This window comes from Myxine glutinosa, chromosome 5, assembly GCF_964187855.1.
Source record: "Myxine glutinosa chromosome 5, kmMyxGlut1.1, whole genome shotgun sequence".
NCBI lineage: Eukaryota > Metazoa > Chordata > Myxini > Myxiniformes > Myxinidae > Myxine > Myxine glutinosa.
In genome coordinates this window covers 127,314,448-127,331,669 of record NC_136265.1, presented here as the reverse complement: position 1 = coordinate 127,331,669, position 17,222 = coordinate 127,314,448, and the positions used below count along the sequence as shown (strand labels likewise).

The window sequence follows — 17,222 nt, the reverse complement described above, 5'->3', positions numbered from 1 at the left end:
TCAACCCAAATCTAATCGGATTCTTCTTGTCATCTACCCAACGTATCTACAAAGTTTTGTCATAATCCTTCCACACCTTCTTGAGATATTGTGCATTATATCGGTGTTGGCCCTTCCACTCAATTGTGAAGAATCACTGAAGAAATTCGAATATCCAGATCCGGTTCACCACCAAAATCTAATCAATTCGCCCTCGTCACAAAGCTAACCTGTCCATCAAGTTTTGTCTCAATTCTCTCCATAACATTTTGAGATAACCTGCTCACAGACAAACATACAGACAGACAGATAGACAGACAAACGGGGGTGAAAACATAACTTCCGTCCACCTTCAGTAGCGGAGGTAATTAGGCACACCTGATATGCTCAAAGCATTGGGCGATTCAAAACGTCTGTCCCACAAGTCACAAACCTGATTCCCATTTCATAGAAAATGCATGAAGAAACTCTCGCCTGCCGTATCATACAAACACAATGGTTTCTAGGCCTGGCTCCAAATCAGCCAGGGGCGCATGTTCAAGAAGAACGTTCTCGTGTATCGTGGAAAGCAAAGCCTTTTTTTTTTTCCTACATACACCTACATAAAATGGCCTCTAAAGGTGGTTCCTATACACCAAATACCAGGAAGCAGGAAATGTACTCACAACTGCAGCAATCTCAGCACTATTTCCAGAGTTTTTCACAGCAAGTACAATGCAGGCAATGAGCAGGAACAATGTAGCCAATAATGCATTTATCTCGTCCTAGAAAAACAAGAGGGAGGGGGGGGGGGTTTACATTATAAACAGATTTATACCAATGCTGCGAGTTCAGTCATTTAAATAAAATAAGGGTCAATGGAAGGTTTGGGGTGAGGAGGGAGGTAGAAGCGTTGAGGGCAGGGGTATAACCACCAGAGAAAAATATTCGTGTCGAATTGTGATACATCCATCCGTCATATTCTTCACCGAACCCTTCCTCCTCCCACCCCCACCACATAGTCTGCATGGAGAATGTTGCTGCTGATATTGTGCCCACACTCTTTCAATTGCCACTCCAGAGCTACAAGCATCTGGAATTAAGTAGTAGTCGCTATACCAAGCTCCTTTTCATTTAAATGATACATTCTATGATACATTCTATGATACATTCTATGATACATAAATGATACATCCTGGTGTTGGGCTAGCGGCTAGGGTGCCGGCTTAGGATCCTAGGATCCTGGGTTCGAATCCCGGTCGATCGCTGAATTAACGCCAGGGGGGTTGACTCAGCCTGTCATCCTTCCGAGGTCGGCTAATTGAGTACCAGTTCACTGGTAATTCCCTGTTTGTCGTTAAAGGCGGCAAAAAGGGTTGGCGTCAGGAAGGGCATCCGGCCGTAAAACATTGCTTCAAAAAGGGGACCAAAAAACAACAACAACCACGGTTCCCGAAAAAGGCCAACCCCCGCTTGCGGGGAAAAATGGCCTCTAAAGGTGGTTATATTCTACAACAGAGTCAACTGAAAAATTTGTCCCTCACTTCTTTTGTCGATGGAACGGCCTCCCAAAGGCCATTCTCCCCCCCCCCCCCCCCCACCAGCCCCCCCCCCCCCACTCTTCCCTCCAAGGCTTCAAGCAGGCAGTGTACTGCCACTTCATGCCATCCTCCATTCTAACCAATGATCTCTCTTGTTCTTCCTTTATATGCAACACAAGGCTGCAGCGTAGCATCATTGGCTGAGGGTGTGGATGTGACACTGATGCAATGCTAACCTCTGTTGGTTAGGGCAGGAATTTGTAATTTGTTCCAGAATGCCGGAAATAGCTTGCCCACTCTTAACAAAGAACACGATGGGATCTATCGTCAACCAACTAATTTCTGCAGACAGGAAGCCAGGTTTTCACGTCCATCCGACGGACGGCATACGCATTGATGAATCACCCATCCTCTGAAACCCTGGGAAGCGCGTTTACAGCTGGATCAGGATTCAAACTGAGGCAAGACAGCTAAGAGGCGAGTGTGCGTACCTCTAGGCCATCCTGCCGGCAGAAAGACTGCCACTTTGCCTTGATGAAGAGAAGAAGCCATTGCTTGTTTTGCATCTTTGCAGATTATGTACAGCCTCCCCACGGTGGTTGTATTTTTGTGATTTTGTCTTTTTTGTAAGACCACAATCTCCGCACACTTGTAATGCGATAATTTCTAATCACCTGGTTCAACCTTTTTAACCTTGATCTGAAGCTCTTCATGGAACTTGTACAGACATCACAGGCAAGCCAAAGACATTAGTAAACATATGTGTACTTTGTGAATTAGAATGACATTAGCAGACATTGGACAGAAGAACCACCTTTAGAGGCCATTTTCCCCCGCAGAGCAGGGGTTGGCCTTTTCCGGGCACCTTGGTCCCCTTTTTGAAGCAATGTTTTATGGCCGGATGCCCTTCCTGCCGCCAACCCTGTTAGTCGCCTCTTGCGACACACAGGGAATTACCAGTGAACTGGTACTCAATTTGCCGACCTCGGAAGGATGACAGGCTGAGTCAACCCCCCTGGCGTTAATTCAGCGATCGACCGGGATTCGAACCCAGGATCCTAGGATCCCAAGCCGGCACCCTAACCGCTAAGCCAACACCAGGCTTACTGGCAAATACGTACAAACAAATATGCTGATGACAAATACGTATTATTCCAACCCAGGCTTCAAACATTATGATCCATTCGTTTGGATGAAAATGCTAACCCTAAACCTAACCCTAACTGTTCTCAAAAATGTTGTTGTCCATTGAATAACAAATATTCATGGGTTGCAATGGATTTTATTTATTTATTAATACCCACAAGAGTTTGGGAAGTGTGCTCGTTGATAGGTACCGGTGCTTGAATGTGGGTGCTGACTTCTGTTTGAGGACATGTTCTGTGTGTGCCGGCTTGTTTCCATCTATCTATAATTCCAGTAATCTCTGTGTGTCTGTGTGTCTGTGTGTCTGTGTGTCTGTGTGTCTGTGTGTTTGTCTGTGACCGCTGTTTCTCGACAACCACGGGTCCGATATACTTTAAACTTGCCAGGTATATTGCTGGGGACCCGAGGATGTGCCTTTTCAAGGTTTGAAATTAATCGGACAAGTACTTACCGAGCTATGTCCAAAAAACGCTTCAACCAATCAGAGAGCAGCGAGCTATCACGTGTGCCGAACGTGGCGATCAGACTCTGCCTCGGACGGCACATTTGACAGCGTATTCATTTATTTCACGTTGGAAAACTATGTTGCCGTTAAACTATGTTTTAAAACGAATTCAAACTGCGATTAAATTAAAACGATTCATCGTAACTGCGATTTGCGAACTTCCGGACAGTGAAGACTTCACTTCCGGCAGCCAATCACAGAACGCTTTGTTGCGTAGGCGTGGCCGATGTGAGACGAGCGGAGCTGAGCGCGTTACGAGCTGACCGCCATTACGGTACGTAATTCGATTTCTTATGCGCATTATTTCTCCCAATTCAGTCAGAGCGAAGGGCGGAAGCGAAGAGCGTTGTTTTTTTTGTTTACGGGCGTACGGGCGGGGTAGAGCGTACGGGTAGCGTTTTTTTTTTTTTTTGGCAAGGAACGGGCACCCACGTACGGGCAATGCCCTAGTTGCCTCAAATAAGCCTGCGTACCTTCACTTATTGGGGAAAAAGCAACACCTGTTTGGTTTGCTCGGCTGTCTCTCTGTTCAAGATTGTCTTTTCATTGTGCTGCATACTACTGGGTTCGAGTGGGGTCGAACTGCAAGCGCTGTAATGTTTGGATGGACACGAGTTCCAGGCTAGAAGGGTCGATTTATCCTTTTCAGCATCTCTATTTATACATGTGACTGTTAATTGTATTTTTTTTTTTGTATTAAATTGTATTAAATGTATTTATACATTTATACAAGTTATGTGGGGCTTTTAATTTGAATAATATTACCAGAACAAAATGATAATCTTACTATAATGGAGTAAACGTGGCTGCAAATAGCGCCCCCTTTGGTGGTAGATAGTATTACACACATCTTCCTTTATCTCATGATATGGAGTACGATATGTTGTGATCAATGAAATTTATTTTTAAAATGACAAAAAATATACTGTGCATTTCGAAGACTGTGCCGTAGCATTTTCCATTGAAGGTGGGCCAAGACTCCTGCCCGGAGGCGTGAGCCATCGGTCTGGATGACGATGCCCGGAGGGTGGGAGTGCCTGCTAGTCGTCTCACCTTTATCATTCAAAGTTTTTTCCTTCCCTTTGAAAAATGCATATTTTTACCTGCGACATGTTGCAGGTCTACAAGAGTTTCGCATTGCTGTTGATAGGGTTCTTGTTGGGGGTTGAATCTTGATAACGAGCACCCAATGGTCAGACAGCTGCCAGGCCACACCCACATACGTCGGTTGACTCCACCCACCATAGCAGCGAGACAAAATTTATATAGCCACCATCTTGGTTTTCTGGTGGGCCTAACACGTTACACTGTTATACACCGCCTGGGTGCACTGTGCCACAGATGCACTGCCCTCTGCTGGTTAGGGCAGGAATTTGTAATTTGTTCAGGGTGCCTGCGACAGCTCGCCTACTCTTCACGAACGACACCATGTGATCTCTAACGTCCACCAAATAATTCTGGTAGATGGGAAGCCCGTTAAACGTCCAGCAGGGGAACGGCACACACACATTGATGTTTCACCCTGCATGTGAAACACAGGGATCACAGTTTATAGCTTATTTATTGGGATTCAAACCAAGGCTAGACAGCAGGGGCGAGTGTGCGTACCTCAAAGCTATCTTGTCAGCCTATCCACAAGTGATAGCAAAATAAAATGGAAACAGAACAAGGGATGCGCACCATTTTTTTTTTGTAACACATGAACAAAATATTTTTGAGTAACGTACCGTGAGCTTCCAGTTGATGGCAGAAAAGCGTTTGTTCAGTCTGAAGCAGAAGATGATGAGGAGAGAGAAGGAGATGAGAAATACGCTGCAGCTTACAAACTCGAAGAAGTACAACGCTTTGCAGTTGCGGCATCTATCGACCACCTCGACGCAAATGAAGGCAATGAAGGACGTCACCTGATCCACAGAGAGATGAAAAGATGGAAGAGCACTTAATAGTTTCTATTGTAAGGAAAATAATAATGTACGACATTCCCCCGGCAATCAAGCAATGTTTAAATGGCAGTCATAGCTGTAATTCCACTACAGTATGAGATTTTTTTTTTTTTTTTTGTATACACGATCGAGGCTCATGAAAGCTCGTGTAAGACACACACAAACACCACACACATCAATCACAAAAAATAAAAACGGACACACCAGACATACAATAAAGGGAGCGGGAGACAAGATGGGGAGAGAGAGGGAAGCACACAAGTACAAAAGTAGAGAACAGGGACATCGGGAGATCTGTGGGAGGGAGAGGGCTTCGGGGGAGTGTGCCGTGTGTGTGTGTGTGTGTGTGTGTGTGTGTGTGTGTGTGTGTGTGTGTGTGTGTGTGTGTGTGTGTGTGTGTGTGTATGTGCATGTATGTATATGTGTGCATGTATGTATATGTGTCAGTATGTATGTATAAGTGTGAGTGTGAGTGTCAGTGTGTGTGTGTGTGTATATATATATGTGTGGGTGTATGTGTGTGGGTGTATGTGTGCGTGTATGTGTGTATGTGTGTATGCATGTGTGTGTGTGTGTATGTGTATGTGTGTATGTGTGTATGCATGTACAGTATGTGTCTGTGTATATGTATGTGTATGTGTGAGTACGTATGTGTGTGGGTGTATTTGTGTTTGTGTATGTGTGTGGGTGTATGTGTGTATGTATGTATGTGTGTGTGGGCGTGTGTGTGTGTGACTGTGTGTGTGTTTATGTGTGTGCATGTGTGTGCATGTGTGTGCATGTGTGTGTGTATGTGTATGTGTGTATGTGTGTATGCATGTACAGTATGTGTGTGTGTATATGTATGTGTATGTGTGAGTACGTATGTGTGTGGGTGTATTTGTGTTTGTGTATGTGTGTGGGAGTATGTGTGTATGTATGTGTGCATGTGTGTGCATGTGTGTGCATGTGTGTGCATGTATGTACATTTTTCTCAGATGGCTGAACTGATGTTCGTCAAACTTTCAGGTTCCTCAGTGTGTGCCGTGGGGTGTTTTAGGCAAAAAAACATTTTTGAGAAATTTGAAAACAAAAGTTAGATTTTTTTTAAGTGCTCTAGAATGCCTAAGTTATGTGCAAGGTAATATGAAACCAGACCCAACGCCATTCCTTAGTGGGTTTAAGGAAGTGTTTTAGGCACCCACCAAAAAAAAAAAAAAAAAATTCCCTCAAAATGCCAACAGGATACAACGACGAAGTTCTGTCACTCAAGCTTGTGGGTCTCACTATCTGCCATGATCTTTCCTGGGAAAACCACATTTCCAAGCTGGCCTCCAAAGCCAGTTGCAGATAGAGCCATTCTCCGTCGACGGCACCACTGAGCTTCTTACCACATACAAGGGTTTCATCCGCAGCTCAATGGAGTACTGCTCGCCCCTCTGGGCTGGTGCTCCTGCCTCACACCGAGCTCGTCTTCACGCTGTTGAAACCAAAGCTTTCAGAATCATTGGAATCTCCCGTGATGAAGCCGATTCTGTGGGCCTTTTATTCTTTCACCGCAGGATGGTTGATGGTCTTTCTGTCTTCTGCCGACTCCTCTCCGGCCTTGCCTTGCACAACCTGCTCGGTTCCCCAAATATTCCTGCAGGACTCAAGATCTGCCAGCAATCCTCTTCTGGTGAACTGCCGAAATCAAGAATCTCTGCTCACTTTCACTCTTTCATTCCTCTTTTCCCCGCCTTTCGAACAAACTCCCACACTCTTCAATCCCACTCCTCCCTCCAGGTCTTCAATACAGCTGTTCACCACCATCTCTTATCCAAAACCTTGATCTTTTCTAACCCTGTTAATCCACCCAAAACACAAATTCCCTGTTTTCCTTCCTGAAATCCCCTGAAGTGTCCATCTTGTTTATTGTGCACCCCACCGCAACCCTCTCTCTCTCTTCCACAGATCTCCTGATGTCCCTCTTCCCTACTGTTGTTGTGTTTCTCTCCGTCTCTCCCATTTTTGTCTCCCACTTTACAAGCCTCGACTAAGTATACAAAAAAAAAATGGTAGCATCTGGGAAATGGTCGATGCTTATGACCCACAGACGTGAACCCAGCTATATATATATATATATACATATGATTAGATGGAGTAGTTGTTAAATTTAGTTTGGAAAAGTTAATAGTAATCATACATTCCCAAATTGGTTTACAGTGAACTGAAATGCTAAGTTAAGTATCTGCCAAAGTACCAACCAATCGAGGTACAGATGGATACAACAACAACAACAACAACATGCATTTTAAGGCCTAAATGGTACAGATGAGGCACAGATGGATAGATTTATTATATTTATTGCTCTAAGTTTCTCAATAAACTGTGGCACTTACCACCTGTGCTATTTTGAGCAGACCATTTATTGACCTCAAATACGCCTTGGAAGAGGATCCAGGGGGATCTCGCACAGCAGGTTCTGTTGTTGGTTGATAAGGTCGATCAGCCAGTGGGGTCTGTGCCTCGCCAAAATGGGGTTCACTGGATGTACCGGAAGCCATCTCAGCATTCCAATTTCAACCTGGTCCATCAAAACACAAAACACTGACTTTCAAAATACACTCTCGGGGAATGAAACATCATCACTTTACAATGCTTGTTATTACTAGAAGCACCTGCTCCCTACAGGAACAGTGGCATCACGTTATTGTACGCCGCTCCCTCCTAATTCCGTCTCCATGTGCTGCACTGTGGCATTCTCGGGCACTTAAAGCGCCCCAGCAATGTCGAGCACTGCACGATATGTTGTTTATTTGTCATGGGGGCGGTGTACTTTGAATGTAGCTCAACTTGTCTTTATGATTCGTGATACCATAGCAGAGTACCTGCCCGACGGCAATCTTGTTCCAGGCGTGCAGCACATTCTTCTGGCGCATCCCTTTATACATCATGGTTATGATGCCATAACAGATTTGACAGCATGAACACGGCGGTGGGGAGGGGGCGAGACGGCGGTGGGGAGGGGGCGAGACGGCGGTGGGGAGGGGGCGAGACGGCGGTGGGGAGGGGGCGAGACGGCGGTGGTGGTGAGGGGGCGAGACGGCGGTGGTGGGGAGGGGGCGAGACGGCGGTGGTGGGGAGGGGGCGAGACGGCGGTGGTGGGGAGGGGGCGAGACGGCGGTGGGGAGGGGGCGAGACGGCGGTGGGGAGGGGGCGAGACGGCGGTGGGGAGGGGGCGAGACGGCGGTGGGGAGGGGGCGAGACGGCGGTGGGGAGGGGGCGAGACGGCGGTGGGGCGGGGGCGAGACGGCGGTGATGGGGAGGGGGCGAGACGGCGGTGGGGAGGGGGCGAGACGGCGGTGGGGAGGAGGGCGAGATGGGGACAGCAAGACAGACGGCAAGATGGGGACATGGGAGGGGGACAGGTGGGACAAGACAGGGAATGGGGGGGCGGGGCGAGTCGGGGACAAGGAGGGGGTGAGGTAGGATGGGAAGGGGGTGAGACTGGGATGGGAAGGGGGTGAGACTGGGATGGCAAGGGGGTGAGACTGGGATGGGAAGGGGATGAGACTGGGATGGGAAGGGGGTGAGACTGGGATGGCAAGGGGGTGAGACTGGGATGGCAAGGGGGTGAGACTGGGATGGGAAGGGGATGAGACTGGGATGGGAAGGGGGTGAGACTGGGATGGGAAGGGGGTGAGACTGGGATGGGAAGGGGATGAGACTGGGATGGGGAGGGGGTCGCCCAATGACTGGAATGGAGCAGAGACGGGGGTAAGGAGGGGGGCGAGACAGGGCCGGGCAGGAGGTGAGACGGGGAGGGAGGAGAGACAGGGATGGGGAGGAAGGGTGGACGTGGCATTGTAACCAGAATTAAAAGAACAGCAAGATAATTTTTAGCTCACCTGGAACGTAATTCCAGGGAGCTTATGTGATGGGACATCGTCCGTCTGTCAACACTTGCACCTTCTTCTCTGAAACTGCTGATGAGATTGCGACCAAACTTGGCACAAATTATATTTGGTATGTTCAAACTCTAAGGAGGTCTACGGGGGTCAATGTGGGCCAATGTTTGACCCCACAAAATAGGTATTTGCTTTCTTCTTTTTCTCAGAAACTACACACACAATTTCGATGAAGGGGGAGGCTGCTGCCCTGTCTTCTAGGAACGACTGAAATTGGTTTAGAATACCTTCGGTCGGTGTCGTGTACTGCTTTATCTACCAGGGAAGTATTGCCCTTATGTTTAGGTCATCTCATCTCGATTCTCGAAGAGATAAACTTATAAAACGGGTCACTATGTCTGTCCGTCTGGTCTTCTGTCCGTTAACTTTTTGCTATTTTTGCTATTCCTCCCTTATCACCCCCCGGCTGATCTGAAACTGGTCACATGAATGCAAGAGAGTAGCCGCACAATCACTTCAGCTTCCATTTTTCGGTTTCGGATGATAGGGGCTCCCAGAGGAGGGTTACCCCCTGAAACTTCGGATCCCTACTCATTCCTTATTTACCAACCGATTGTATTGAAACCCGACAGTCCTTCTACTCGATGGTCCACAGGATTGCCCTGTCTTAGATTTTTTTCGATCTTGTATCAGAGGGCCTCCAAGGGAATCGGTGGTACTCCCAAGGGGGTGTCCCAAAATCAGCAGAGCTCTGAACTACAACCTCAAGAGATGACCACTCGGGGCTATTTTTTTTTCTATAAACCCCATGCATTTTTAAATTAACCATTTTGCTTTCCCTTGTTCGCAACGAGCCATCCCCAGTGACGGTAAAAGCAAGGAATTTAAAAAGAAATGTTCAAAAAATTAATTAATTAATAAATAATACGAAGGTGCACACCCTTGGGGTCCCCCGAGTATGCGTACAAAGTTTCAAGTTTCTAGCTGTCATCGTCATGGATCTATGGTGGTGACACACACACACACACACACACACACACACACACACACACACACACACACACACACACACACACACACACACACACACACACACACACACACACACACACACACACACACACACACACACATACACACACACACACACGCTATTTTATTAGTATAAATAGATGACGCTCCCCAAATAAACGTATAACGCAGATGAGCTTCAACCGAGGCCGTTTCAATTTGTCCATTCCAACAAGTGTTGAACTGTACGTAGTCTGAAGGTCTATAAGGGGGCAGGGAACAAGAAAAACATATCCGCAGTGACTTATCGTCATAACCATCACCAACTTCAGGAAGTTAGCTACCACATTCCTTAGATGCCATAACAGACAAACAGCAGAGTTTTTACTACGACAAGAAACCAAACTCTTAAAGGTTTCCATTGCGATTCGACGAACAATATGGAAAAGCTGAATGACCACGTGCAATTCTGTTCATTCCTGCTCAATTCATTAAAAGATAACCAGTTGGTGTCTTCCCATTGGATAAAAACAAATCGACTCAATGTTTGGTAATCCCAGCTGGGCAGACATCTCACGAGACGACTTAACCTGGTTCAGACGACGATGTACCGTGTTAACCTGTCCGATGTCCACTCACGTGTTTGTGATTCATGTTGAGGTATACTGTTATCTCCAAATGTCCTTGTCCTGTGTATGGTACATGTAGAGCTCTTCCATGAGCCGCAGATCACTTTGTTAAAAATGACAACGTCGTTTAAAGAAGTCTCGTTATTCAATCAAATATTTACTTCTCACTTGTGAAATGTAATGTCAACACATTGAAGGTTTGTGTGATGAAGGGTAAGAATAACAACCTTGCAAATTAACTAAATACAGTAAAGTTCTATAAATAAGTAAATAATCCAATTTAAGTTTTAAAAAATACGTTGGAGAATGGATTTTCAAACATATACTTTTTTTTTTAAGGCTCTTCTGGCTAAACATTTGCTTCGGCTCCGCCTGTTTCGCATTTGATTAGCAGAACTGGTTAATGTGCGGCAGGATAATGTGAATAACCACCACAGGGCAATGCGTGGTAGGCATTTTCTATTGGTCAAGATGCATGTGCAATAGCTGGTGTGGCACTTGCTTCCTGGTAACCACTACCATGATCAGATCTGATCTTGACACACACACACACACACACACACACACACACACACACACACACACACACACACACACACACACACACACACACACACACACACACACACACACACACACACACACACACACACAAACTAAAGCTCGCAGTGTTAAGTGCGGAAAGTTCTGAGGAGATTGCGGCTGGCTCAATAGCGCAGTGAGCTGTTGACGTGTAATCAATGGAGGTCCGTGGTTCGAGTCCCGTATTGTCAGAATTTTTCACACTTAGCAAGAATTTGATTCCTGTTTATAAAATATATATATATATATATATATATATAACACACACACACACACACACACACACACACACACACACACCACAACGCCAGACCTGACCAGAAAAACGCAGCTGCTGCCCTTGGGAGGGGGGGGAAATGACGTCACTTCCCAGGGCACACGTATTTTTTCTCCCCAGTCAGCAGAGCAATTAATGAGAAATTCCCCACCTCACGACATGCCAAACCACAAGGTTCATCGTGCTCTTTCCTCTCAATGTGGAGCGTGGAACAAGTCAGCAGCACCTATCTTTTTTGAAGTCTTTGGTACGACCGACTCGGCCAGCGTTGGAAGCAAACCTCGACCTCCTACACCCAGAGCGGTTGCTGTAACCACAAGGCCAGTCTGGTTTGTTCCTGGTTGAACCACAATTCCAGGCTGTAATCACGTCTGGTGATGATTCTTAAGCGGTGTAAGATTTGTGCTGCCTGGAGTTTGCATAAGAATATTGGTAATTTATGTGAATTCATATAATCATTTGCATAATTTGGGAATATTGTAATGGCGAATTATAATTCGGGGAAATAATATGTGGATACAGCAGCACGTGACCAAATGTAAGCCAGCCGAGGCCACACTGCGTGTGGCTGATCGACCGATGGCAGCTACGCACTGGCACAGGACAACCACTACGTCCGACTCCGTTTCGATATCCCTCGATGGCGGCACAACACTAAAATTCACACAAAACCATGGATCATTCACCATGGAACAGGAAGAGGCAATTTCTCGAATTATGTAAATGTGAGCACTTTCTTTATACCGTACCTTCCGGGTGGTTTTGGTTATCCTGGTAGGTTTGCCACTACCTTCCCTAGGAGTCAGTCAGGACAGAAATTTAAATACTTTTTTTTCTGGGCTGGCAGGATAGCCTAGACTAGACCCTAAAGGTGCGTACACTCACTTCCGAGACGTCCAGCCAGGCTTCACATCTCAGACATAAACCGCCATCCTGGCGTTTCCTCAACGTGTGCGCCCGGTGCCGTCCTTCAGAGGAATGTTAAGCTGGGTGTCCTATTTGCCGGCATCACTTGTGGACTTTAAAGATCCCATGATAGGTTACCTTCCAGTACATAATAACTGAAAGGTATGATGGTCGGTCACCTATTTGGGGTCCTTTACCTTTTGTGAATTATTCAAATACAGGCTTTAGGTGTAGCCCTTCACCTCATCACAAATCACGTTCTTCAATCACTAAAAATCTCTTACTATGTGTGAGCGGTATTTATGTAAATATGTATTTATGTGTGAGCGGTATTTATGTAAATATGTATTTATGTGTGAGCGGTATTTATGTAAATGTGTATTTATGTGTGAGCGGTATTTATGTAAATATGTATTTATGTGTGAGCGGTATTTATGTAAATATGTATTTATGTGTGAGCGGTATTTATGTAAATATGTATTTATGTGTGAGCGGTATTTATGTAAATATGTATTTATGTGTGAGCGGTATTTATGTAAATGTGTATTTATGTGTGAGCGGTATTTATGTAAATATGTATTTATGTGTGAGCGGTATTTATGTAAATATGTATTTATGTGTGAGCGGTATTTATGTAAATATGTATTTATGTGTGAGCGGTATTTATGTAAATGTGTATTTATGTGTGAGCGGTATTTATGTAAATATGTATTTATGTGTGAGCGGTATTTATGTAAATATGTATTTATGTGTGAGCGGTATTTATGTACATATGTATTTATGTGTGAGCGGTATTTATGTAAATGTGTATTTATGTGTGAGCGGTATTTATGTAAATATGTATTTATGTGTGAGCGGTATTTATGTACATATGTATTTATGTGTGAGCGGTATTTATGTAAATGTGTATTTATGTGTGAGCGGTATTTATGTAAATGTGTATTTATGTGTGAGCGGTATTTATGTAAATATGTATTTATGTGTGAGCGGTATTTATGTAAATATGTATTTATGTGTGAGCGGTATTTATGTACATATGTATTTATGTGTGAGCGGTATTTATGTAAATGTGTATTTATGTGTGAGCGGTATTTATGTAAATATGTATTTATGTGTGAGCGGTATTTATGTAAATATGTATTTATGTGTGAGCGGTATTTATGTAAATATGTATTCTTCACACTGGTGTTGGCTTAACAGTTAAGGTGGCTGGCTTCATTAAGATCTTAAGGTCTTGAGTTTGAACCCCTGTCGTACTGTTGAAAGAACACCAAGTGCCGTGTGTACCATCTGGTGTGTACCGTACTGGGCCGGGTGTACCTTCTGGTGTGTACCGTACTGTGCCATGTGTACCGCCTAGTGTGTACCATGCTGTGTGTACCGTGTCGTGCTGTGTTCCGTACCATGTACCATGCCGTGTACTGTATCTACCGTGCCATGTGTACCATGCCATGTGTACTGTACCCTGCCGTGTGTACCGTCTGGTGTGTACAGTGTCGTGCTGTGTTCCGTACTGTGTACAGTGTCGTGTTCTGTGTGTACCGTCTCGTTTACCGTGCTGTATAAAGTATCTACCGTGCTGTGTGTACCATGTCATGTGCACCGTCTCGAGTACCGTGCCATGTATACCGTGTCGTGTGCACGTCAGGTGTGTACTGCACTGTGCCATGTGTACCGCCTAGTGTGTACCATGCCGTGTGTACCATGTCATGTTTACTGTCTCGAGTATAGTGCCGTGTGTACCGTGCAATGTTTACTGTACGGTGCCGTATGTACCGTGTCGTGTGTGTACCGCCTGATGTGTGTTCCTTCTGGTGTGTATCGTGCCGTGTGTACCGTCTGGTGTGTGTGTACCGTCTGGTGTGTGTGTACCATCTGGTGTGTGTGTACCGTCTGGTGTGTGTGTACCATCTGGTGTGTGTGTACCGTCTGGTGTGTGTGTGTGTACCCTCTGGTGTGTGTGTGTACCCTCTGGTGTGTGTGTGTACCCTCTGGTGTGTGTGTGTGTACCCTCTGGTGTGTGTGTGTGTACCCTCTGGTGTGTGTGTGTGTACCCTCTGGAGTGTGTGTGTGTGTACCCTCTGGTGTGTGTGTGTGTACCCTCTGGTGTGTGTGTGTGTGTGTACCGTCTGGTGTGTGTGTACCGTCTGGTGTGTGTACCGTGTCGTGCTGTGTTCTGTACCATGTACCGTGCCGTGTATTGTATCTACCGTGCCGTGTGTACCATGCCATGCGTACCATCTCGAGTACAGTGCCTTGTGTACCGTGCCATGTGTACTGTACCGTGCCGTGTGCACCGCCTGGGTGTGTGTGTACCGTGGCGTGCGTACCGTCTGATGTGCGTAACGCGCCGTGTGTACCGTGTGTATCGTGCCGAGTGTAACGTCTGGTGTGTAACGTCTGGTGTGTAACGTCTGGTGTATACCGTCTCGTGTGTGCGTACCGTGGCGTGTGTACCGTCTGGTGTGTACCATCTGATGTGTGCGTACCATCTGATGTGTGCGTACCGTCTGGTGTGCGTAACGCGCCGTGTGTACCGTGTGTACCGTCTGGTGTATACCGTCTGGTGTGTGCGTACCGTCTGGTGTGTGCGTACCGTCTGGTGTGTGCGTACCGTCTGGTGTGTGCGTACCGTCTGGTGTGTGCGTACCGTCTGGTGTGTGCGTACCGTCTGGTGTGTGCGTACCGTCTGGTGTGTGCGTGCCGTGGCGTGTGTGCGTGCCGTGGCGTGTGTGCGTGCCGTGTGTACCATCTGGTGCATACCGTATGGTGTATACCGTCTGGTGTGTGCGTACAGTGGCGTGTGTACAATCTGGTGTATACCGTCTGGTGTGTGCGTACAGTGACGTGTGTACCGTCTGGTGTGTGCGTGCCGTGGCGTGTGTGCGTGCCGTGGCGTGTGTGCGTGCCGTGGCGTGTGTGCGTGCCGTGGCGTGTGTGCGTGCCGTGGCGTGTGTACCATCTGGTGTATACCGTATGGTGTATACCGTCTGGTGTGTGCGTACAGTGGCGTGTGTACAATCTGGTGTATACCGTCTGGTGTGTGCGTACAGTGACGTGTGTACCGTCTGGTGTGTGCGTACAGTGACGTGTGTACCGTCTGGTGTGTGCGTACAGTGACGTGTGTACCGTCTGGTGTGTACCGTCTGGTGTGTACCGTGGCGTCGTGGGAGTCCTGTCTTACCTCTTGCCTTGGTCCGAGTCCGAGTTTTGGTTTTTTCCCCGGAACCAAATAAACCAAGCTTCCCTTTTCCTCTCACTTCGATCCTCCGAACGAAACACCTCCCCGACTAAATTCGCTAATTCGCTTACTTCCGGGGAAAATGGGAATACCCCAATTCGCTCACGTCACATCCGGTACTGATTCGTTCCTAACTCGTCCATCTTTTACCCAACACAGTGAGACACTGAGGTTTCAATTATTAGTGCTTTATTTCGTACATAAACCACTCTATTCCTCATCAATTGCACTTTCGCCTAATTTAAAGAACGAATCTCCATGAAGAATGAATACGGGTGAAAAAAAATAAAAAATTTAACATGAACCCGTTTATGAATATAGTCGATATAGATATACACGACTTAAATATATATCCATTTTAAACACCGTTTACATCTTCGAGGTTCACGGAACCACATTCGGACCAATCAGGATGTTCCAAGTCTTTAAGACGTCACTGAAGCACAATTTATTCCCTCAATGAAATCATTTCAAACACCGCCCATTTCACCATTGCTTCCGTAACTTCCCGTCTATTTATTACGTACGGAAATTCGTTACATCACTCACACCCTCTCTCTCCCTTCCCAAGCACCAGACGCTGGATCCTTCCGAAACACGGCCCACCTCATCCGATCTTACCCATTGCCCTCCCAGACCCCATATGTTATTGGCAGACCCCATATGTTATTGATATTATTCAATCTACGAATGCAGATATTCCATAGTTGGCAGAGCCGATTATCCTATATATATATATGTGTACCGTCTAGTGTATACCGTCAAGGAGACTCAAAAAGAATTATATATATATATATGTATATCAAAAAGAATTATATATATATATATATCAAAAATAATTATATATATATAATTATATATATCAAAAATAATTATATATATATATATATATATATATATATCAAAAATAATTATATATATATATATATATATATAAACGGACTTTTCGGCCGTTGGGATCAGGACGAGTGCACGTCACAGAGCACACATTTTGATTTATATCTCCGCCCAATCAGTGGTGCCTTCTGGGTTTTTGGTTTGCATTAACTGTAAACAAATGTGTGTGCTGCAGATATGACTGTTTCTTGCAGATTATGCGGTTTGCCGAGTGAGACATAGCATAGGCCCAGGCTGATGCTCTCCATTGAAGCCACGAGATACTATGATATATAAATATAAACATAAATATAAATTATGCAAGTATAAAATTAAAATATAAAATTAAAACAATTTTAAAACGTAAATTTAAAACAATTTTAAAACATAAATTTAAAACATAAATCTCCTTGAATGGCCCAAACAGAACCCCGACAAATATCCAATCGAAAATCTGTGGAACGACTTGAACAATTTTATACAGAAGAATGGGCAAATATTGCCCAATCAAGGTGTGCAAAGTTGGAAGAAACCTATCCCAACAGACTGCTGTAATTGCTGTCAACGGTACTTCCACCAAGTATCAACTCAGTGTACACTTATCCAACCAAGATATTGTAGTTTTGTATTCTTAATTAATTTTCTGAAATTTGTAGAATTTGTTTTTCACTTGGAAGTTGTGGGTTACGATGTGTAAATAAAGATGGAAAATGTCTGATTGAATGTAATTTAATTACA

General features: G+C 45.4%; 1 protein-coding gene across 1 annotated transcript in view; it reads right to left on the bottom strand.

Moving 5' to 3' along the window:
* The window catches only part of LOC137427117 (CKLF-like MARVEL transmembrane domain-containing protein 4), a 30,096-nt gene extending 14,362 nt beyond the window's left edge, over nucleotides 1–15,734 (bottom strand). The window contains exons 1-4 of the mRNA XM_068116300.2: nucleotides 15,552–15,734; nucleotides 7,454–7,638; nucleotides 4,878–5,054; nucleotides 645–743 (exon numbers count right to left, since the gene is read on the bottom strand). Of these exons, the coding sequence (XP_067972401.2) occupies nucleotides 645–743; nucleotides 4,878–5,054; nucleotides 7,454–7,618 (441 nt within the window). The 5' untranslated portion in view covers nucleotides 7,619–7,638; nucleotides 15,552–15,734. The remainder of the gene's footprint in view (nucleotides 1–644; nucleotides 744–4,877; nucleotides 5,055–7,453; nucleotides 7,639–15,551) is intronic.
* Between the last annotated feature and the right edge of the window lie 1,488 nt (nucleotides 15,735–17,222).